Source organism: Oncorhynchus clarkii, chromosome 14, assembly GCF_045791955.1.
Source record: "Oncorhynchus clarkii lewisi isolate Uvic-CL-2024 chromosome 14, UVic_Ocla_1.0, whole genome shotgun sequence".
Lineage (NCBI taxonomy): Eukaryota > Metazoa > Chordata > Actinopteri > Salmoniformes > Salmonidae > Oncorhynchus > Oncorhynchus clarkii.
Window position 1 is genome coordinate 33,468,658 of NC_092160.1, and position 23,792 is coordinate 33,492,449.

Here is a 23,792-nt window from a genome sequence, read left to right on the forward strand (position 1 = left end):
GAAAACACCACGTACCCAGCTATAACAAATACTCTTGAGTCATTCTCAAGAGTTATTTTTATTACAATAACACATTAAAAATACATTCAAAGTCAAGTTTTGTATCGAATTTAACAATGGAACTAAGAAAACTGTTTTTTTTTATCGAAGATAAATGTATTACATAATCAAATGTAGCCTACTACAAGTAGGCATACTATTATGTTACATAAAATGTAACTTTAAGTAAAACACAGTACAACACACACAGTTGATCCTCCACCCGTGGCCACTGTCATATCCCGGAGGGTCCGGCATCCTGGTTATTGCAGGTTTTCCCGATGTTTTTGCAACGCCCTCGTCTTAGTTGGGAGGCAGTGGATCCACCAACTTGTTGTGCACATGCATCATCCCTGTAGGAGAAATAACAATAGGTCAAGTGAGTTAGATTTCCACTTCATTCACAATTCTGTTTTTATTGAAGAAAATAATGTATTCCTCCCGGGCCAATAATAAAACAAAACACAATGAATTTGAAAACTGATGTAGCACTTGTTCGTAAAGCCACGCACGCAGCACAATCGTGGAATGAACTGTGAGGACCAAGTCCTTTAAGTAAGGAAGTAGACCCTCACCTTGGAAGTACTTGACAGTTTTAACCCTCAGTTCCAGGGTAGCATCCTCGTCACACACAAACACAGTCTGAGGGTGCTGCTGAAAGGCCGACACCGTCCACATGTGGTTCACCCCTTCCTCTATGGCCTTGTACAGGGCAAACGCTTTGTGTACTCCCGTGATGAGAATCATGACCTGGAGACATTAAGGAGATATCATCATCAGCATCCTATAAACTGTTATTACATGGTTATAGATTGTCATTACATTCTTATAGACTAGTATTACATTGTTACAACAAAGAAGCAGCAAAATGACATCATAAGGCAACGTGTAACAGCCTCATTATATAATCATTGAATAAGTATAGGAGCTGTAAAGGGACCAGTTGTCCATGAACAAAATGAGTTACAAGAGAAGACAGACCAGAAACATAAAGCAGAGACAGACATCTTGAAATCAGCTCTTAACCTCTCTGGCGTCCATGACAGTGGCCACTCCCACAGTCAGAGCCATGGTGGGTACTTTAGATAGATCTCCGTCAAAGAAGCGTGCGTTGGCCAGGATGGTGTCCTGAGCCAGGGTCTTCACTCTGGTCCTGGACAATAGACTGGAGCCTGGCTCGTTGAAGGCAATGTGGCCATCCGGTCCAATACCTAACAGACAGGGTGGGTTACATTTGTTGGATTTTGGTATTGACGTTTCAATGTCTGTTGTTTTCTGAACTGGTTTGTGCTTGTGGTGTGCATTTTTTACATTATGACCCTTAGTACACTATGACCCTTAGTGCACTATGACCCTTAGTACACTATGACCCTTAGTACACTATGACCCTTAGTACACTATGACCCTTACTACATTATGACCCTTAATACACTATGACCCTTAATACACTATGACCCTTAATACACTATGACCCTTAATACACTATGAGCCTTAATACACTATGACCCTTAATACACTATGTATGACCCTTAATACATTATGACCCTTAATACATTATGACCCTTAATACACTATGACCCTTAATACACTATGACCCTTAATACACTATGACCCTTAGTACACTATGACCCTTAGTACACTATGACCCTTAATACACTATGACCCTTAATACACTATGACCCTTAGTACATTATGACCCTTAATACATTATGACCCTTAATACATTATGACCCTTAATACATTATGACCCTTAATACATTATGACCCTTAATACACGATGACCCTTAATACACGATGACCCTTAATACACTATGACCCTTAATACACTATGACCCTTAATACACTATGACCCTTAATACACTATGACCCTTAATACACTATGACCCTTAATTAATACATTATGACCCTTAATTAATACATTATGACCCTTAATTAATACATTATGACCCTTAATACATTATGACCCTTAATACATTATGACCCTTAATACATAACGTCATAAAGAGTCTGAGTACATAAGTATTCAGACCCTTTACTCAGTACTTTGTTGAAGCACCTTTGGCAGCGATTACAACCTTGAGTCTTATCGGGTATGATGCTACAAGCTTGGCACAACTGTATTTGGGGAGTTTCTCCCACCCCTCTCTGCAGATCCTCCCAAGCTCTGTCATGTTGGATGGGGAGTGTCCAATCACAGCTATTTTCAGGTCTCTCCAGAGACGTTAGATCGGGTTCAAGTCCAGGGTCTGGCTGGGCCACTCAAGGATATTCAGAGACTTGTCCCGAAGCCACTCCTGCATTGTCTTGGCTGTGTGCTTAGGGTCGTTGTCCTGTTGGAAGGTGAACCTTCTCCCCAGTCTGAGGTCCTGAGTGCACTGGAGAAGGTTTTCATCAAGGATCTCGCTGTACTTTGCTCCGTTCATCTTTCCCTCGATTCTGACTAGACTCCCAGTCCCTGCCGCGGAAAAATATCCCCACAGCATGATGCTGCCACCACCGTGCTACACCATAGAGATGATGCCAGGATTCCTCCAGACGTGGCGCTTGGCATTCAGACTAAAGAGTTCAATCTTGGTTTCATCCGTTCAGAGAATCTTGTTTCTCATGGTCTGAGAGTCTTTAGGTGCCTTTTGGCAAACTCCAAGTCGGCTGCCATGTGCCTTTTACTGAGGAGTGGCTTCCGTCTGGCCACTCTACCATAAAGGCCTGATTGGTGGAGTGATGCAGAGATGGTTGTCCTTCTGGAAGGATCTCCCATCGCCACAGAGGAACTCTGGATCTCTGTCAGAGTGACCATCGGGTTCGTGGCCACTTCCCTGACCAAGGCCCTTTTCCCCTGATTGCTTAGTTTGGCTGGGCGACCAGCTCTAGGAAGAGTCTTGGTGGTTCCAAACTTCTTCCATTTAAGAATAATGGAGGCCACTTTGTTCGCTGGGACCTTCAATGCTGCAGACATTTTTTGGTACCCTTCCCCAGATCTGTGCCTCGACACAATCCTGTCTCGGAGCTCTAAGGACATTTCCTTCGACCTCATGGCTTGTTTTTTGCTATGACATGCACTGTCAACTGTGGGACCTTACAGTGCATTCGGGAAGTATTCAGACCCCTTAACCTTTTCCACACTTTGTTACATTACAGATTTATTTTAAAATATATTATTGTTTTTTTTATACCTCTAATCTACACACAATACCCCATAATAACAAAGCAAAAAACGTTTTTATACATTTTAGTATGGCTTGGTTTTTGCTATGACATGCACTGTCAACTGTGGGACCTTATATAGACAGGTGTGTGCCTTTCCAAATCATATCCAATCAATTGATTTTACCACAAGTGGACTCCAATCAAGTTGTAGAAACATCTCAAGGACGATCAATGGAAACAAGATGCATTTGAGCTCAATTTAGAGTCTCATGTCAAAGGGTCTGAAAACTTATGTAAATAAGGTATATATAAATAAATTTGCACGCATTTCTAAAAACCTGTTTTTGATTTGTCATTATGGGGTATTGTGTTTAGATTGATGAGAGAGAAAAAAATGATTTAATCAATTTTAGAATAAGGCTGTAAAGTAACATTTGGAAAAGTCAAGGGGCCCGGGATACTTTCCGAACGCACTGTATAACAGAGTAAATATAATAAATATACTTAATACCATCGTATCAATATCCTCCCTACCTGCCCTACCTTCCTCCCTCCCTACTGACCTCCAACAAAGAGGTCAATTCCTCCAGCTGCTTTGATCTCCTCCTCAAAGGAATCACACTCCTCTACAAGGTTGGCAGCATTGCCATCCAGAATATGGGTGTTCTCCGATTTGATGTCAATGTGCTTGAAGAGATTATTCCACATGAAGGAATGGTAGCTCTCTGGGTGATCCCTAGGAATACCTGCATGATTTTAAAAGCAGTAATCACAGTTTTGTATGGCTTCTCATGCTGTGAAGAATGTTGATACTGTATGGTGTAGAAATAGGTGAAATAGAGAAGTATTGTAAAGGTGAAGCTTACCCACATACTCGTCCATGTTGAACGTTTTGACATACTTGAAAGAGATCTCTCCTTTCTTATAAAACTCAATCAGCTTCTTATAGCATCCCAGAGGAGTACCTCCTGGGGTGTACATTGGGGAGAAATTATTGTTATTTTCAACAAAATACCTATAGTTTTACACGTCAAATACATCTATGTTAATGTCTTTATGTAGACACATTTGAAGTATGATTATTATGATTGCACCATTGCCTGTACAAATGGAAAGGAAGGTGTGCCCTGTAGAATCAACAGATCGCTTACCTGTGGGGAGTCCTAGAATGAAGAATCTGTCTGGTCCAGGGTTGAAGCGAAGGATTTTATTCCTGATGTACTTGGCAGCCCACTCACCAACTTGGTCATAATCATTCAGGATGATCAGCTTCATGGTCCTAAATTAAAAGCTTTAAAATCACAGCCAAACTTGGATGGTGAATACAGATGTTATTGTATCAGAAGGAACAGATCTTTAAGCAATATTTGTTCTCCACCAAAACAAGCAGACTTTAGACCCATAAAATGAGGACTTGCAGCAGGAAGACGTACTAAAGTATCCCTACCCGAATTAACGGGGGAAGTAGACCAAATCAAACTATACGAAAATGCATTGAAGAGCTCTTTGAATTAAATGCAAATGTTGAATCCACTGTACTTGAAAACGGTATCATGCATATCCAATATCGGCCGCTGATGACGTTTGTACTAGCGTCTTACTTTGTGCATTAAGTAAATTAAAAACAAACGCATTGATCAACTTACCGCATCCGCCTTTCCGCTTTAAAATACTTTGTTTAAGAAAGCAGGAACCTCTGTCATATGACTGACGCAGCTGCAGACACGAGGAAGAGGCGGGCGGAGTTCTTGCTGGAAGCCTCGATTACAGATTGAGGAACGCTGAACGTTTAACGGGATGAATAGGCAGGCCTTCTTTTCAAATTAAATTGTATTGGTCGCACACATATTTAGCAGATGCTATTGCGGGTGTAGGGAAACGCTTGCGTTCCTAGCTCCAACAGTGCAGTAGAATCTAACACTTCACAATACACACAAATCAAAAAGTTAAATTATGGAATTAATATATAAATATTAGTACGAGCAATGTCTGAGTTTCATAGACTAAAATACAGCGGAATAGAATACAGTGTAAACATGGAATGAGTAAAGCAGTATGTTTATTAAAGTATATAGGGGAGCAGCCTCTAAGGTGCATGGTTGAGTAACTGGGTGATAGCCGGCACGTGATAGCCGGAGCAGGTTTTAGATATAATTGTAAAATTACTTATAATTAAAGTAGCGTATTATACTGAATAACTGCAGTCGTTATTTGACAGATGAGTGAAACCTTTTTCATTGCATTTATGCATTGGTAACGTTTAATAAATCAGGGGGGAGAAAAAAGAAAAAATAATTCTCTAGATATCCATACATCGTCCAAATATAGGCCAGGCCGGTAGATGGCGAAATTGAAACGACTCAATATCGCCATCTGCCGGCCTTTGGGCTTGTCAAAATATAGCCTGAGAACGAAACGGCATTCCTCTAAAATGCTCAAATAAGGGCTACATGAAGCAATTTTCAATAACTTTATTAAAACCAAATTGCAACAATGACCTGGACCAGTTGGAGAGCACACAACAGAAACACCATCATGCAGCGCTCATTGTAACAGGCTTATTGCAGTTGGCTTCTTTACATTTTATATCAGCAATAAAATAATGGGCATGCTATTGGCAGCAGAAATACACCATCATTTTCATCAGGTACTAGGGGTAAATGTGCCGAAATTACAGTACGCCGCCTGCATTGACATGTGGAGTGAATGGCAACATCTGAAATGGCACCCTATTCCCTATATAGTGCACTACTTTTGACCAGGACCATATGGACACTGGTCAAACGTAGTGCACTATATAGTAAATAGGGAGCCATTTCAGACAAAGCCAAAATAGTTGACACTCCACTAGTAGCTCTGGGCTGCGTCTCAATCTCATCACCATGCCTCCTTCCCTTGCTGCCTAGGTTGATTCCTTCCTTATCTCAACAGATCTGACAAGATAGATAAGACATGAGCAATGTGCTACAGTACTGTAGTTAATATATCCAGCATGCCTTTTGGTAGACCATTCAGGTAGAGGTTGTTTCCCCCCCATAATGCTTAGTTGAACTCATCTATCCAGTCCTATCAGGTCTGAAAGGGGAAGGTGACAAGGAAACATGAAAGGAGACACTTTTCAGATGAACACACAGCCCCTGGGAGATGAGACACTGGTTGCTGTCTGTGTCCGCTTAGTCAAGGTCCATGTCAGGTCTAGGTTCCGTGGATTCCGTGGAGGGGGGGTTGCCTGTGCTGTCGGCGGTCCCCTTCTCGGTGCCCTCTGCTGGGGCTTTCTCCTGGCCGTTGACTGGTCCATTCTGTTCCCCTGCCTTGTTGTCTTTAGGCAGCTCCACCTTGGGCTTGGGCTTGGTCACGATGGGGTTGCAGGAAGAGTACAGCTCCTATTGAGAGGAAATAGTAGGAAGAGTGAAAGTTACAAATAACTGTGCAAGTGTAGCCGATGTGAAACGGCTAGCTAGTTAGCGGTGGTGCGCGCTGGTAGCGTTTCAATCGGTGACGTCACTCGCTCTGAGCCCTTGAAGTAGTAGTTCCCCTTTGCTTTGCAAGGGCCGTGGCTTTTGTGGAGCGATGGATAACGATGCTTCGAGGGTGACTGTTGATTGATGTGTGCAGAGCGTTCCTGGTTCGCGCCCAAGTCGGGGCGAAGGGACGGACGTAAAGTCTATACTGTTACACAAGCAGTGTTAAGTTGGATAAGCAGAATGCCGGCATGCAGTATTACAGTAGTAGAATGATAATCATGATCAAAAGGCAATATTGACAGTATACTGTAGCTTGGTTGCAAGGTTGGGTAACGCTTCACTAGAAGGATTCCTACATAAGGACTTCATAACACACCAATGTTGAATTCATAAGCAGTAACCGCAAGTTTATATTTTTGTTAGAATATCAAAACATCTAACAGTTAGTACTGTAGCTGTTCTAACCTGTATCTCTCTGACTAACAGTATTAGCAGTTAGCCAGCGCCGCTGCAGACAGCCAGCGCCACTGCAGACAGCCAGCGGTAAAGGAATTGTTAGCAGTACTGTAGTTAGTTGTAAGTTACCAGTACTGTAGGTAGTTAGCAGTACTGTAGGTAGTAAGTCCCACCTTAGTCTTGTCCTGTATCTCTCGGACTCTAACAGCAGGCTCCACAGTCAAGCTCAGTTTACTCTGCTGGTTCATCTTGCTGTTCAGCCAGATCATGGCTTCGTTCACCATCTTATCCACCTTGTTGATCTCTTCCTGGTCCAGATGGTCATACTGCTCCTCCTGGGGAATGGAAAGACAAGCAAAGGAACCATCTAATATACAGTGCATTCTGAAAGTATTCAGACCATGTGATTCATTCCACATTTTGTAAAGTTACAGCCTTATTCTAAAATGGATTTTCCCCCTCATCAATTTACACACAATACCCCATAACAACAAAGCAAAACAGGGGAAGACATTTCTGCAAATGTATAAATAAAATAATCACATTTACATAAGTACCCAGACCCTTTACTCAGTACTTTGTTGAAGCACCTTTGACAGTGATTACAGCCTCGAGTCTTCTTGGGTATGACGCTACAAGCTTGGTACTTCTGTATTTGGGGAGTTTCTCCCATTCTTCTCTACAGATCCTCTCAAGCTCTGTCAGGTTGGATGGGGAGCGTCGCTGCACAGCTATTTTCAGGTCTCTGCAGAAATGTTCGATTGTGCTCCAATAAGATTACCTTGTCAGCTCGGGGATTCAATCTAGCAACTTTTCGGTTGCTAGTCCAACGCTCTAACCACTAGGCTCCCTGCCTCCTCTAACCACTAGGCTCCCTGCCTCCTCTAACCACTAGGCTCCCTGCCTCCTCTAACCACTAGGCTCCCTGCCTCCTCTAACCACTAGGCTCCCTGCCTCCTCTAACCACTAGGCTCCCTGCCTCCTCTAACCACTAGGCTCCCTGCCTCCTCTAACCACTAGGCTCCCTGCCTCCTCTAACCACTAGGCTCCCTGCCGCCCCATAATAATTATGTATATTACGTCCATTTAGTAGCATAATACAAAACACATTTGGTCATTCCTGAAATGCAACCATTGTCAACTTCTGATATTTGCAATAGTTTAAGAATGATTGTTGTATTTCTATGGAGCATTATGAGTCCAATGTGTCATTACTTCTATACCTCTGGGGCAGCGGTGCCCCGGGTGTATTGGGGCAGCGGTGCCCCGGGTGTATTGGGGCAGCGGTGCCCCGGGTGTATTGGGGCAGCGGTGCCCCGGGTGTATAGGGGCAGCGGTGCCCCGGGTGTATTGGGGCAGCGGTGCCCCGGGTGTATAGGGGCAGCGGTACCCCGGGTGTATAGGGGCAGCGGTACCCCGGGTGTATAAGGGCAGCGGTACCCCGGGTGTATTGGGGCAGCGGTACCCTGAGTGTATAAGGGCAGCGGTACCCTGGGTGTATAAGGGCAGCGGTACCTTGGTTTTATAAGCTTCAACGATCTTCATGTACATCTGGATCTGTTTCCCCATGTCATCAAAGGCTCTGGGTCTTTCCTCAGACTCCATGTACCTCTCCTGGATAGGCTGGCCCAGTTTCTGGAGACAGCAGACAACACTTACGTCAGAAACACTTGATAATACAACCTGTTTGAACTAGAATGAGGAGGAAACTAGTCATTTTCATAGCAATTAAACTCCTTTTTAAAAATTTGGTGATGCTACTTTCATCTGCTTGTCGAAATATAACAGACATTTGCGGAACACACAATTGACTTGGCAGGACTTTAACTCATAATGACAATTAAAAACTAACATTTTATGTGAGAAGTAGTCATTGGTCTGAAGCCGAAAAATGACATTTCACATGAGCACAGTGCCTACTCCACCCACGCTCTACCAAGGTTTTCCAGCACACAGATTTGACCTACTACAGTAGCTATGTTGGTATATTGTACTTCAAACAATGTGTTTGCCGATTGCTTAGCATTCAAACATTGTAAAAACAGAGTAGGTAATGTCGGCTAGCTACCTAGCTAATCAAAATATACATGTTTGCATTTGTTAATTAACCTCAACTAGTTATATGGTGGTATTTAAGTTATCAGTAGCCTAGTTTTGTTCTTAGCCACTTCTTATGACTGGCAGCCTGTTGCAGGCAGCAGCAGCTGTGTTGTTGCCGAGCAACAGAGTTGCTCAACCCTGTTAGATAGAACTCGGCTGGAAATGTTAGCATTGTCAGAAATGCTACAACAACAACAAAAAGGTAGCACATCGTTGGTTATTAATGGACGGAAATGTTCACGTGAGAGAGATACATTATGTAATAAAAACTGTTACATCGTCAAACTTAAGTCAATCCGACATTATTTTCACTTTACGGACGCTATAGTCTCGTTTTTTTTATTTTACAAGTCAGTTAAGAACAATTTCTCATTTTCAATGACAGCCTAGGAACGGTGGGTTAACTGCCTTGTTCAGGGGCAGAACGACAGATTTTTACCTAGTCAGCTCGGGGATTCGATCTTGCAACCTTCCGGTTACTAGTCCAACGCTCTTAAAACGGGCGGCAGGGAACCTAGTGGTCATCGGACGTCTAGGATTTGAGCTAGGTAGGCGCAGAAAATACTCTGAAAACTCAATTGCTAACAACCCTGTAAAAAAATCAGGTATCTGGTTCTTGGTTAACGGCCGGACGGCTCATGGCGAGAGGCACGGGAGTGTGTTGTGTACCTCCAATCAAGTTGATTTGTCATCAACGTCGGTGTCATACTGGCTTAGATATGATGGTAGGGAGATTTTAATTTAACACTGAGCTTCAAACAATGCATGCCGGTGTGACTATAATACATATAACATTACCTGGGACTAATTAGGGTGTGGGAGACTGTACCACAGTGACAGTGTATAACACTAAGCTTTACCTTCAGCACGGCCAGTTTGTCGATGTACTGTTGTTTAGGTTGGTCCTCTCCGTCTTCATACAGCCAGTTCTCTGTGTCCTCCAGTTGTAATGACAGGATATCCCGGTCCTACACCACAGTCAAAACACAGGCATTAACATTCAGTTAAAGACAGGGTATCCCGATCCTACACCACAGGCATTAACATTCAGTTAAAGACAGGGTATCCCATCCTACACCACAGGCATTAACATTCAGTTAAAGACAGGTTATCCCATCCTACACCATTCAAATTCAACATACTGTCATTAACATACAGTACGCAATGGATGACATTTAAACATATTACAAAGAATACAATTCTGATAGACAGTATTATAAAGTCCTTTATATCTTGTTGCTAAAGGGATACTTCAGGATTTTGGCAAAGAAGTCATTTATCTACTTCCATGAGGTCATCTGACTGTAGGGAAGTAGTTACAGGGCTTCACTGACAAAGTCCCAACGTATCCCTTTAAGAAACCTGCTGGGTGTTTCATGGGCAGCTAATGCCAGACACAGTACTCAAAGCTTCACTGACACAGTCCCAACGTATCCCTTTAAGAAACCTGCTGGGTGTTTCATGGGCAGCTAATGCCAGACACAGTACTCACAGCTTCACTGACACAGTCCCAACGTATCCCTTTAAGAAACCTGCTGGGTGTTTCATGGGCAGCTAATGCCAGACACAGTACTCACAGCTTCACTGACACAGTCCCAACGTATCCCATTAAGAAACCTGCTGGGTGTTTCATGGGCAGCTAATGTCAGACACAGTACTCACAGCTTCACTGACGAATTTCTCCAGCCTGCCGTGAAGTTTGTCCCTCATGTCGTACACATACTCCTCCACGTAGTTCTTAGCGTCGTTCCTCTCCTTCTCCAGCTTGTCCTGCATGATCATTTTACCCTGTCGAAACAGACAAAATCAACCACTTCCAGTTACCACAGAACACTCTTTAAGCACGACTCAAAACACAGAGAGAATCATGTCAAATATAAGTATATAGAAACAGCCGGAAGAATACAGAACAGACAGAAAGATAACAAAGATAGAGAGGGTAGCGGTAAGAGAGGATAGCAGTAAGAGAGGGTAGCAGTAAGAGAGGATAGCAGTAAGAGAGGATAGCAGTAAGAGAGGATAGCAGTAAGAGAGGGTAGCAGTAAGAGAGGATAGCGGTAGCGGTAAGAGAGGATAGCGGTAGCGGTAAGAGAGGGTAGCGGTAAGAGAGGGTAGCGGTAAGAGAGGGTAGCGGTAAGAGAGGGTAGCGGTAAGAGAGGGTAGCGGTAAGAGAGGGTAGCGGTAAGAGAGGATAGCAGTAAGAGAGGATAGCAGTAAGAGAGGATAGCAGTAAGAGAGGATAGCGGTAAGAGAGGATAGCGGTAAGAGAGGATAGCGGTAAGAGAGGATAGCGGTAAGAGAGGATAGCGGTAAGAGAGGGTAGCGGTAAGAGAGGGTAGCGGTAAGAGAGGGTAGCGGTAAGAGAGGGTAGCGGTAAGAGAGGGTAGCGGTAAGAGAGGGTAGCGGTAAGAGAGGATAGCGGTAAGAGAGGATAGCGGTAAGAGAGGATAGCGGTAAGAGAGGATAGCGGTAAGAGAGGATAGCGGTAAGAGAGGATAGCGGTAAGAGAGGATAGCGGTAAGAGAGGATAGCGGTAAGAGAGGATGGCGGTAAGAGAGGATGGCGGTAAGAGAGGATGGCGGTAGCGGTAAGAGAGGATGGCGGTAGCGGTAAGAGAGGATAGCGGTAAGAGAGGATGGCGGTAAGAGAGGATGGCGGTAAGAGAGGATGGCGGTAAGAGAGGGTGGCGGTAAGAGAGGGTAGCGGTAAGAGAGGGAGGATAGCGGTAAGAGAGGATAGCGGTAGAGAGGAGGATAGCGGTAAGAGAGGGTAGCGGTAAGAGAGGGTAGCGGTAAGAGAGGGTAGCAGTAAGAGAGGGTAGCGGTAAGAGAGGGTAGCGGTAAGAGAGGATAGCGGTAAGAGAGGATAGCGGTAAGAGAGGATAGCGGTAAGTAAGAGGATAGCGGTAGGATAGCGGTAAGAGAGGATAGCGGTAAGAGAGGATAGCGGTAAGAGAGGATAGCAGTAAGAGAGGATAGCGGTAAGAGAGGATAGCGGTAAGAGAGGATAGCGGTAAGAGAGGGTAGCGGTAAGAGAGGGTAGCGGTAAGAGAGGGTAGCGGTAAGAGAGGGTAGCGGTAAGAGAGGGTAGCAGTAAGAGAGGATAGCAGTAAGAGAGGATAGCAGTAAGAGAGGATAGCGGTAAGAGAGGATAGCGGTAAGAGAGGATAGCGGTAGAGAGGGTAGCGGTAAGAGAGAATAGCGGTAAGAGAGGATAGCGGTAAGAGAGGGTAGCGGTAGCGGTAGCGAGAGGGTAGCGGTAAGAGAGGATAGCAGTAAGAGAGGATAGCAGTAAGAGAGGATAGCAGTAAGAGAGGATAGCAGTAAGAGAGGATAGCAGTAAGAGAGGATAGCGGTAAGAGAGGATAGCGGTAAGAGAGGATAGCGGTAAGAGAGGATAGCGGTAAGAGAGGATAGCGGTAAGAGAGGATAGCGGTAAGAGAGGATAGCGGTAAGAGAGGAGCGGTAGCGGTAAGAGAGGATAGCGGTAAGAGAGGATAGCGGTAAGAGAGAGGAGGATAGCGGTAAGAGAGGATAGCGGTAAGAGAGGATAGCAGTAAGAGAGGATAGCGGTAAGAGAGGATAGCGGTAAGAGAGGATAGCGGTAAGAGAGGGTAGCGGTAAGAGAGGGTAGCGGTAGCAGTAAGAGAGGGTAGCGGTAAGAGAGGGTAGCGGTAGGATAGCGGTAAGAGAGGATAGCGGTAAGAGAGGATAGCGGTAAGAGAGGATAGCGGTAAGAGAGGGTAGCGGTAAGAGTAGCGGTAAGAGAGGATAGCGGTAAGAGAGGATAGCGGTAAGAGAGGATAGCGGTAAGAGAGGATAGCGGTAAGAGAGGATAGCGGTAAGAGAGGATAGCGGTAAGAGAGGATAGCAGTAGAGATAGCAGTAAGAGAGGGAGAGGATAGCAGGTAAGAGAGGATAGCGGTAAGAGAGGATAGCGGTAAGAGAGGATAGCGGTAAGAGAGGGTAGCGGTAAGAGAGGATAGCGGTAAGAGAGGATAGCGGTAAGAGAGGGTAGCGGTAAGAGAGGATAGCGGTAAGAGAGGGTAGCAGTAAGAGAGGGTAGCGGTAAGAGAGGGTAGCGGTAAGAGAGGTAGCGGTAAGAGAGGGTAGCGGTAAGAGAGGGTAGCGGTAAGAGAGGGTAGCGGTAAGAGAGGGTAGCGGTAAGAGAGGGTAGCGGTAAGAGAGGGTAGCGGTAAGAGAGGATAGCGGTAAGAGAGGATAGCGGTAAGAGAGGATAGCGGTAAGAGAGGATAGCGGTAAGAGAGGATAGCGGTAAGAGAGGATAGCGGTAAGAGAGGATAGCGGTAAGAGAGGATAGCGGTAAGAGAGGATAGCAGTAAGAGAGGATGGCAGTAAGAGAGGATGGCAGTAAGAGAGGATGGCAGTAAGAGAGGATGGCAAGAGAGGATGGCAGTAAGAGAGGATGGCAGTAAGAGAGGATAGCGGTAAGAGAGGATGGCGGTAAGAGAGGATGGCGGTAAGAGAGGATAGCGGTAAGAGAGGATGGCGGTAAGAGAGGATGGCGGTAAGAGAGGATGGCGGTAAGAGAGGATAGCGGTAAGAGAGGATAGCGGTAAGAGAGGATGGCGGTAAGAGAGGATGGCGGTAAGAGAGGGTGGCGGTAAGAGAGGGTAGCGGTAAGAGAGGATAGCGGTAAGAGAGGATAGCGGTAAGAGAGGATAGCGGTAAGAGAGGATAGCGGTAAGAGAGGATAGCGGTAAGAGAGGATAGCGGTAGAGAGGATAGCGGTAAGAGAGGATAGCGGTAAGAGAGGGTAGCGGTAAGAGAGGGTAGCGGTAAGAGAGGATAGCGGTAAGAGAGGATAGCGGTAAGAGAGGATAGCGTAAGAGAGGATAGCGGTAAGAGAGGATAGCGGTAAGAGAGGATAGCGGTAAGAGAGGATAGCGGTAAGAGAGGATAGCGGTAAGAGAGGATAGCGGTAAGAGAGGATAGCGGTAAGAGAGGGTAGCGGTAAGAGAGGGTAGCGGTAAGAGAGGGTAGCGGTAAGAGAGGGTAGCGGTAAGAGAGGATAGCGGTAAGAGAGGATAGCGGTAAGAGAGGATAGCGGTAAGAGAGGATAGCGGTAAGAGAGGGTAGCGGTAAGAGAGGGTAGCGGTAAGAGAGGGTAGCGGTAAGAGAGGATAGCGGTAAGAGAGGGTAGCGGTAAGAGAGGGTAGCGGTAAGAGAGGATAGCGGTAAGAGAGGATAGCGGTAAGAGAGGATAGCGGTAAGAGAGGATAGCGGTAAGAGAGGATAGCGGTAAGAGAGGATAGCGGTAAGAGAGGGTAGCGGTAAGAGAGGATAGCGGTAAGAGAGGATAGCGGTAAGAGAGGATAGCGTAAGAGAGGATAGCGGTAAGAGAGGATAGCGGTAAGAGAGGATAGCGGTAAGAGAGGATAGCGGTAAGAGAGGATAGCGGTAAGAGAGGATAGCGGTAAGAGAGGATAGCGGTAAGAGAGGATAGCGGTAAGAGAGGATAGCGGTAAGAGAGGATAGCGGTAAGAGAGGGTAGCGGTAAGAGAGGATAGCGGTAAGAGAGGGTAGCGGTAAGAGAGGGTAGCGGTAAGAGAGGGTAGCGGTAAGAGAGGGTAGCGGTAAGAGAGGGTAGCGGTAAGAGAGGGTAGCGGTAAGAGAGGGTAGCGGTAAGAGAGGAGTAGCGGTAAGAGAGGATAGCGGTAAGAGAGGATAGCGGTAAGAGAGGATAGTAAGAGAGGATAGCGGTAAGAGAGGATAGCGGTAAGAGAGGATAGCGGTAAGAGAGGATAGCGGTAAGTAGCGGTAAGAGAGGATAGCGGTAAGAGAGGATAGCGGTAAGAGAGGATAGCGGTAAGAGAGGATAGCGGTAAGAGAGGATAGCGGTAAGAGAGGGTAGCGGTAAGAGAGGATAGCGGTAAGAGAGGATAGCGGTAAGAGAGGATAGCGGTAAGAGAGGATAGCGGTAGTAAGAGAGGATAGCGGTAAGAGAGGGTAGCGGTAAGAGAGGGTAGCGGTAAGAGAGGATAGCGGTAAGAGAGGATAGCAGTAAGAGAGGATAGCAGTAAGAGAGGATAGCAGTAAGAGAGGATAGCAGTAAGAGAGGATAGCAGTAAGAGAGGATAGCAGTAAGAGAGGATAGCAGTAAGAGAGGATAGCAGTAAGAGAGGATAGCAGTAAGAGAGGATAGCAGTAGGAGAGGATAGCAGTAGGAGAGGATAGCAGTAAGAGAGGATAGCAGTAAGAGAGGATAGCAGTAAGAGAGGATAGCAGTAGGAGAGGATAGCAGTAAGAGAGGATAGCAGTAAGAGAGGATAGCAGTAAGAGAGGATAGCAGTAAGAGAGGATAGCAGTAGGAGAGGATAGCAGTAAGAGAGGATAGCAGTAGGAGAGGATAGCAGTAAGAGAGGATAGCGGTAGGAAGAAACAACAGCTGAACATAAAAACCAATCCAGCGATGTCCGGTTGAATTACCTCATTTTCTACAAAGAGGTTGAGCATGTCGACGGCCAGCTCCCACTGAGGGCTGTTCTCAATGGGAAGCTCCAAGACTTTTGTCTTAACTTTGGGCTTCTTGGCCTGGGGAGGCAGGTCAGACTTCTTCTCGGTCTTACTCTCCTCTGGGGAGGTCTGGGGAGAGAGGAGAGGGAAACAGCATCATTAAGACTAAATATCCATAAAGTAGTGCCCTTCACTCCCGGTGAGCGTTTTTCAGCCTGCCCCTGAGATGGGTTTGTTCTGTCTGGTCAGCTGGTCGTTGGCAAGACAACACAAACTGACCTGGGACCAGGCTACTTGCTTTTGTCTAAGTCTGTACAAACTGCAGTCCTCCGGGACAGAAAGTGCAGAATGCTACCATAAACGTTAGGATCATAGATGTCAAATGTGTCGTATGCAATATAACCTCCATCTCCTCATTCTCCGGCGGCGTCGTCTTCTCCTCTTCTGCCTCTTTCTGTCCATCTCCTTGGGCCTTTGTCTCATTCTGGTCAGTCTGCATGTTGCCCTGCAGAGAGAGCAGGTCACTTCATTAACGCCACATCTCTGCCCAATGATTGGACAGACACACATAACATCAAAATATAGTAGTGTATCTAACTGAATCCCCTCTTCCAAAAGGTTGTGTGGTTTAATAGCGCATTTGTAGGCCTAGCTTTCATTGGACTCTGGTTTGGAAAGTTAATTGTAATTGTCTGTGTAGTGAATATTGAATAAGACACTTTGGTTTAAAAAAAAATGTTTAAAAGCAACATAAAATGTGAATGAATAGGTGTGTTAACAATCACCTCTTCCTCCTTCTCTTCCTCCTTCTCTGGTGTTGCCTGCTGTTCTGTGTCCATGGGCTCCTCTCCTTCCTCGGCCTTCTGGACCTCCACCAGCGAGGCTGAGGAGACGCTGAAGATGCCGTGGATGTTGACCCTCACCTTCACCTTGACCTTGGAGCTCTCCCCAGACGCCTGGGGCACCACCTTCTGGATCACAAACTGACCTATAGGAAAGGACACAGGAAATAAAAGGTGGTAATGGCACATAGTCGGTACATGTGACAGGAAATGCTGATGACAAACTGAGCTATAATGTATTGTCCCCTTAGGGGGAAACTTACATTACTGACACTTGACAAAAACAGTTATAAACAACAACAAATAAATATATACAAAAATCAATGGGCAAGTCGATGATAAGCTTCATACTGCAAACTGTGGTCAACAGGCCATTGCTGCTATGATGCATAACTGACTACGTTTCTATAGAAGACACTGTTGGCAGACAGAAAAGGACCCACAGGAGCGTTGTTCATAGTGGAGTCAACGCCGTGTACATACCTATGGTGGGGTCGGGGTACGGCAGCTCGTTGGGGGTGTTGTAGTAGGCTTCCAGAGAGAAAGGCTCCCTCCGGTAGAAAGTCAACACTTTGGAGAAGGGTGCAGCATGGTTCTTTGGGAATACCTCGCAATCGCTACAATGGACAACACACATAACAGTCTAGTTTACTAGCAGTAAAATAACTACAATGGACAACACACATAACAGCCTAGTTTACTAGCAGTAAAATAACTACAATGGACAACACATAACAGTCTAGTTTACTAGCAGTAAAATAACTACAATGGACAACACATAACAGCCTAGTTTACTAGCAGTAAAATAACTACAATGGACAACACACATAACAGTCTAGTTTACTAGCAGTAAAATAACTACAATGGACAACACATAACAGCCTAGTTTACTAGCAGTAAAATAACTACAATGGACAACACACACAACAGCCTAGTTTACTAGCAGTAAAATAACTACAATGGGACAACACACACAACAGTCTAGTTTACTAGCAGTAAAATAACTACAATGGACAACACATAACAGCCTAGTTTACTAGCAGTAAAATAACTACAATGGACAACACACACAACAGTCTAGTTTACTAGCAGTAAAATAACTACAATGGACAACACATAACAGCCTAGTTTACTAGCAGTAAAATAACTACAATGGGACAACACACACAACAGTCTAGTTTACTAGCAGTAAAATAACTACAATGGACAACACATACAACAGTCTAGTTTACTAGCAGTAAAATAACTACAATGGACAACACACAACAGTCTAGTTTACTAGCAGTAAAATAACTACAATGGACAACACATAACAGCCTAGTTTACTAGCAGTAAAATAACTACAATGGGACAACACACACAACAGTCTAGTTTACTAGCAGTAAAATAACTACAATGGACAACACATACAACAGTCTAGTTTACTAGCAGTAAAATAACTACAATGGACAACACACAACAGTCTAGTTTACTAGCAGTAAAATAACTACAATGGACAACACATAACAGCCTAGTTTACTAGCAGTAAAATAACTACAATGGACAACACACAACAGTCTAGTTTACTAGCAGTATAATAACTACAATGGACAACACACAACAGTCTAGTTAGCACTAAAATAACTACAATGAAGCTATCACACAAAAAAATAATCTATAAATCAAGGTGATAATAAATCCAGATAGGTATTGTAGTTTACCTCAAGCCTTCCTCTGCAGCAGAGTTCCATTTCAGAGAGATTGGGTAAGCAACTGCGTCTGTGATGGAGAACTCACGCACTTTGAAAGCAGGGGACAGGATTGCACACTGAGGAGGCAGACAGGGGATATTCTTAGCAGCGAGGCAAACCATTATTCCATCACCATACTCCAGTAGAATTAGGTCTTACTGGTAAGAATGATATCTATAAACGTTGTAATCCCGATCATTACTACATAGTATAGTAACAGAAGCGTTTGGAGGCTACGTTTCCTTTTCTAATTTGCTGAGCAAATCCTGGATGTTCAAAAGGTCATGTTAAGGTCAGGAGTGGGGAAACAGAGATCATCAGACCTGCAGGGCACATCCTCTGGCCACGGCCTCATCAGCATTCAGGGTGGTGCTCAGCTCCTTCCCAAAGAATCTACTGATCCTCTCTTTGACAGACGGAATACGGGATGCCCCGCCCACTATTTCCACCGCATAGATGTCCTCCTTCTTCAGTTCTGATTGGACAGGAATCAGGAAGGCACCAATCAGAACTGACATAACTCAAAACTATAAAAAGACAATATGCCTACACAGATAATGCTCAATTGTAATGCTACATGCAAACCTACGATACTCACTGGCTTGCTCCATCAGGTTGTGCAGTGGTGCCTCCACTCTGCCCAGAACGTCAGCACACATCTCCTCAAACTGAACCCTAGAGAGAAAATACACATGCAGGACCTTCATTTGATCACCCTGTTGTTGCAACTTCTTGCACAGCAGGAAATGCAAACGTGTAGTGTAGAAAAGGTTTAAAAAGGCTCCTAAAGAGTTGGGAATTTTCACCTAAAAATGTCACACTTGATTTCCCCTAAATAAAAAAAATCTATCAAACCCTGCCAAAATGTCCATTAATTATAAATGTTGCTGCAAGATTATTTTCCTGCTGTGAGAAACTGGTCAAATAAGATCCTACATATGTGTATGCATCATCAACATGCAATTTCTCTGATAAAACTACCAGATGTCAAGGACCACCATGCGTTCTATGGTGTCACTATACTTACAATAATACACTGAACAACAGTATAAAATGCAACTAGTGTAAAAGATCCATGAAATGTTCCATCCGCACAAAAAGCTTATTTCTCTCAAAGGTTGTGCACAAATTGGTTTACATCCCTGTTAGTGAGCATTTCTCCTTTGCCAAGATAATCCATCCACCTGACAGGTGTGGCATATCAAGAAGCTGAATAAATGGCATGATCATGACACAGGTGCACCTTGTGCTGGGGGCAATTAAAGGCTGATCTAAAATGTGCAGTTTTGTCACAACACAACGCCACACATGTCTCATGTTTTTAGGGAGCGTGCAATTGGCATGCTGATTGCAGGAATGTCCACCAGAGCTGTTGCCAAATAATTGAATGTTCATATCTCTACCATAAGCCGCCTCCAACGTCGTTTTAGAGAATTTGGCAGTACAACCAACCGGCCTCACAACCGCAGACCATGTGTATGATGTCGTGTGGGCGAGCGGTTTGCTGATGTCAAAGTACTGAAACAGAGTGCCCCATGGTGGCGGTGGGGTTATGGTATGGGTAGGCATAAACTATGGACAATGAACACAATTGTATTTTATCAATAGCAATTTGCATGCACAAAAATACCGTGATGAGATCCTGAGGCCCATTGTGAGACCAATTTCTTTTAAGGTATCTGTGACCAACAGACTCTGTATTCCCAGTCATGTGAAATCCATTGATTAGGGCCTAATTAATTTATTTCAATTCACAGTTCATAAGGAAATCAGTAAGTCGGTAAACTCTTTGAAATTGTTTCATGTTGCATTTATATTTTTGTTCAGCATAACTTCGTCATGTGGTCATTGCACCACAGACCAAAATAAGGACTCATCTAATAGATCATGAAAGACCTGTTTATATCAAGGACCACGGCCTTGCATTCCGAGGTGTTCAGTTGAGAAAACAATCTCATAGACTCACAAAACACTATACCTGTTGAGTTTTCCAGAGACGTCAATGTCATTCATAAAGCACTCGATGTTGAGGGGCAGGTCTGAGGAGTTAGCGCTCATCAGCTTCTTGAGTTTCTCACACTCCTGGTAGAGCCTGACCAGAGCCCTGGGCTTGGTCTTCACGTCCAGCTTGTACTTCTTCCCAAACTCCTCACAGAAGTGTCTCACCAGCATCTCGTCAAAGTCCTTCCCGCCCAACTCCGGGTCGCAGGCCGTCGCCAGAACCTGAGGGATACGAAAATGGTATTAAAAAAAACATGAATATGAGCAAAAACTAATTATTATTTTTCCTGAGCCCATGTAACCTGGCCAGAACAACTCTAGGCACTAGAGCACTTGTTTTGTTTAATAGCCAAAAGGTTATTGAAGTTGTCTATAAATTCTTTGTGGACATTTCAGTTTTCAATAAAAACGGTTATTTTGTAGAATCAGCATGACCCCCATAGCCTCCTCTGTCTCCTGATTAAATACACCTACCTTTAGCTTGCCCTTGTTGAAGGCACAGACAGAGGTCTGGTATCCAGAGTGTCCAATGTCTACAAACACCACAATCCTGGGCTTCTCCTCTGGAGCAGGGAGGTCCTGCTTATAGATTCCATACGCCAACGCCACTGGACGGAAGATATGCATAATCATTCTTTATTATGAAAGAGCAAATCACCTTAATATCAAACAATAAGGTGTGGTTGAGTTAAATAGCTACACTAACTTTGTTAGGGGTCAACACAGCTCTCTCTATACCTGCAGTTGTCTCATTCATCAGCCTCAGACAGTTGAGTCCAGCGATCTGTGCTGCGTCCACCACTGATCTCCTCTCGGCGTCCGTGTAGTAGCAGGGGACCTGGGGAGGATGATACAGGCTGAGATTAGCCAGCAGGCCTAGAAATTGTTTTTCCGCATCCGGTCTTTTAGTCATGTGACCAAATTCCTGGTCCTTCTAGCAAAGTGTAGCGCCCAGTGCACACCTAGCACGCTGCAGATTGATACTCACAGAGACCACGCAGTCAGCCACAGGTTTCTTCAGTGCATGCTCAGCTGTCTCCTTCATCTTGGTCAGAAGCATGGCAGTGACCTGCTCAATGCTGAACACCTTCTCCTCCTCCATGTACATCACCTAAAGGACACACAGACACCAGTTGTCATCGTAAATGATTGCTTTTGGGGTTCACACAGGTAGAGTACAATACAGAATAACACGTGAAAATATTATGCGACAAAGACAGACAGATAGATAGACAACCAATATCTATGTTGATTACAGATTAGACTAGGATGATGAGTAATCTCTCTCTCTCCATTAAGCCTACTCATGTATTCCCCAGCTTTTTAAGGAGAACTAATCGTCACTGTTATCTCTCCTTACCTTGATGCCAGTGGTGCCCGAAGGCATCTGCGCTAAGTCGTAAACAAGGCTGGATTTCAAACGCTGGATGTACGGGTCAGAAAACGCCCGGCCATGAAATCTCTTGAACCCTTGGACTGTGTTCTTGCAGTTTGTGACGACCTGATTTGGGATTAGCAGGGAAATGATGCTGCATTATGCAAAATAAATAATTATCTCACATTAATGAAAATTATGGAATAGCTTAAATCCCCAATCAAATACTTTAGATATAAAAGACTGACTAAATTGACCCTGTGGTTTTATTTGGGGTCCTTTGAGGACATGAATGCATAATTATTATCTTCTGTTTTTAATAGTTCCATCAGGTAATCAAATATTGGCCTGGTTATGAAATCCCTATTTCTATGCATAAGCAGAAAACCATATAACTTGCTAGAAGATTCACACCCTCAATGTGTCACCAGTCAAATAAATAATCAAGTAGAGGGCGTCCTCTATTAAAACATACCTGGCTTTTTGCAGCTGCACCAATAGATCGATTCCGTGGTCCAAATGACACGCATGCTCTGAAAGAATGACAGCGGAATAAACATCAGTAAAATGCTTGTCAGTTTTCACCGTGCTTTCCGTAATAAGATAACAGCGCCAGCTAAGATAAAACACAGTAGTATTAAATTGCCCATCTAAATGCGTTTTATTAGCTGGCTAGTAATACAGAGCAGTATACAAATGATTCCTATGAACAAGTCCATTGATGTCGAGAGATTGCAGGCCTCCTCCCAGTCATGCATCCATTCATACTTCATTAAAACAAATGACCCCCCCCCCCCCCCCCCCGTGGGGAATGTAAGTTAAGGTATCACAAGTCAAATGCCGTAACGTTTAATTGGTCAAATAGCTAACAGAGTAGAAGGATTGCTCGTTTTTACAAGTCATGGGTGGATCTCTCTAGATAGCAATAACATGAACATGCTGTGTTGCAACGCGGCTCGGCTAATATTAGCCGGCTGGCGCACCTCCCTTGTCTGTCTTGCTGCCAAGGCCACAAAATGTGTTCCAATCCTTCTAGTTTCTCAAATCACTTTAGGAGGCAAACATGTTCAAAATTACAATACATACAGATATAAGTGTCACTTACGGTGTACATCGATCGCTGTATTCATTGGCTACAGTTTCTATTCCTCCGGCTCTAGCTACCGCAACATAGCAGTTCAGAAACCCGACGTCGAATCCTACCACAGACATCTTCGCAAAATGTTACTTAATAAACAGATAATACTATGGAAAAGCACAAAGTAGGCTTACAGTTAATTCCCTAAATAGGACAGACCAGACCGCAAACTGAATGTACGTTCTGGTTTAATTCATTATCCCCACCCTAGTTCCATGAAAATGCAACTGAGTGCGCTACTTGCCGGCAAATTGTTGATGCCTTCGAACAAGCTCACGTTGTACACCTCAACATTATAGATTTCAGTATAAAAGTCCCATGATGAAGATTGCACAAGTCTCGAAAACCAGACACTAGGGCCAAAGCATTTGAAAATTGTTGGAAGCAACGCGGATGTCTACAGAGACCAGCACAAGAACGGCATGTTCATGTTAAACTACATGACCAAAAGTATGTGGACACCTGGTCGTCGATCATTTCATTCCAAACTCTTGGGCATTAATATGGAGTTGCATCCCCCTTTGCTGCTATAACAGCCTCCACTCTTCTGGGAAGGATTTCCACTAGATTTTGGAACATTGCTGTAGGGACTTGCTCCATTCAGCCACAAGAGCATTAGTGAGGTCGTGCTCTGACGTTGGGCGATTAGGCCTGGCTCGCAGTCTGCTTTCCAATTCATCCCAAAGGTGTCCGATGGGGTTGAGGTCAGGGCTCTGTGAAGGCCATTCAAGTTCTTCCACACCGATCTCAACAAACCATTTCTGTAAGGACCTCGCTTTGTGCACTGGGGCATTGTGGGCAGGGTAGCCTAGTGGTTAGAGTGTTGGACTAGTAACCGAAAGGTTGCAAGTTCGAATCCCCGAGCTGACAAGGTACAAATCTGTCATTCTGCCCCTGAACAGGCCGTCATTGAAAATAAGAATTTGTTCTTAACTGACTTGCCTAGTTAAATAAAGGTAAAATAAATTGTCATGCTGAAACAGTTGAAAGCACAGAATCATTTTTTGTATGCTGTAGAGTTAAG

General features: G+C 44.4%; 2 protein-coding genes across 7 annotated transcripts; both read right to left on the minus strand.

Annotated features, from left to right (window-relative positions):
* Positions 1-20: 20 nt before the first annotated feature.
* Positions 21-4,945, minus strand: LOC139366084 (glucosamine-6-phosphate isomerase 1-like). Of its 3 annotated transcripts, none has more exons than XM_071103175.1 (7): positions 4,833-4,945; positions 4,338-4,477; positions 4,053-4,154; positions 3,750-3,932; positions 1,066-1,250; positions 615-789; positions 21-392 (listed from the first exon to the last, which is right to left on the minus strand). In XM_071103175.1, exons 2-7 carry the CDS (start codon positions 4,459-4,461, stop codon positions 343-345), a joined length of 819 nt encoding a protein of 272 aa, XP_070959276.1. In that variant the 5' UTR covers positions 4,462-4,477; positions 4,833-4,945; the 3' UTR covers positions 21-342. The 3 variants fall into 3 exon arrangements, with proteins under 3 accessions (XP_070959276.1, XP_070959277.1, XP_070959278.1); XM_071103176.1 differs by having other exon boundaries at positions 23-392; positions 4,634-4,847; XM_071103177.1 differs by lacking the exon at positions 4,833-4,945 and adding an exon at positions 4,726-4,818 and having other exon boundaries at positions 23-392.
* Positions 4,946-5,642: 697 nt separating this feature from the next.
* On the minus strand, positions 5,643-23,042 carry LOC139366533 (heat shock 70 kDa protein 4-like). 4 transcript variants are annotated; one of them, XM_071104140.1, is made up of 19 exons: positions 22,736-23,042; positions 22,106-22,163; positions 21,616-21,756; positions 21,244-21,366; positions 20,994-21,093; positions 20,730-20,863; positions 20,233-20,477; positions 18,853-18,929; positions 18,578-18,729; positions 18,225-18,331; positions 17,008-17,141; positions 16,468-16,670; positions 16,086-16,187; positions 15,656-15,811; positions 10,869-10,994; positions 10,067-10,174; positions 8,622-8,741; positions 7,280-7,441; positions 5,643-6,569 (listed from the first exon to the last, which is right to left on the minus strand). In XM_071104140.1, the coding sequence occupies exons 1-19, from the start codon at positions 22,840-22,842 to the stop codon at positions 6,360-6,362; spliced, it is 2,565 nt and encodes an 854-aa protein (XP_070960241.1). In that variant the 5' UTR covers positions 22,843-23,042; the 3' UTR covers positions 5,643-6,359. The 4 variants fall into 4 exon arrangements, with proteins under 4 accessions (XP_070960241.1, XP_070960243.1, XP_070960240.1 ...); XM_071104142.1 differs by having other exon boundaries at positions 16,086-16,175; positions 22,736-23,024; XM_071104139.1 differs by having other exon boundaries at positions 18,844-18,929; positions 22,736-23,024.
* Between the last annotated feature and the right edge of the window lie 750 nt (positions 23,043-23,792).

Coding starts and splice junctions, on each gene's coding strand:
- LOC139366084 (XM_071103175.1), bottom strand. CDS start 4,461: ATGAAGCTGATCATCCTGAATGATTATGACCAAGTTGGTGAGTGGGCT. Junction 3,933..4,052: donor CAACATGGACGAGTATGTGG/GTAAGCTTCACC, acceptor AAAATCATGCAG/GTATTCCTAGGGATCACCCA. Junction 393..614: donor AACTGTCAAGTACTTCCAAG/GTGAGGGTCTAC, acceptor TTTCTCCTACAG/GGATGATGCATGTGCACAAC.
- LOC139366533 (XM_071104139.1), bottom strand. CDS start 22,842: ATGTCTGTGGTAGGATTCGACGTCGGGTTTCTGAACTGCTATGTTGCG. Junction 21,757..22,105: donor GTGCAGCTGCAAAAAGCCAG/GTATGTTTTAAT, acceptor ATCCCAAATCAG/GTCGTCACAAACTGCAAGAA. Junction 21,094..21,243: donor TGGCTGACTGCGTGGTCTCT/GTGAGTATCAAT, acceptor CATCCTCCCCAG/GTCCCCTGCTACTACACGGA.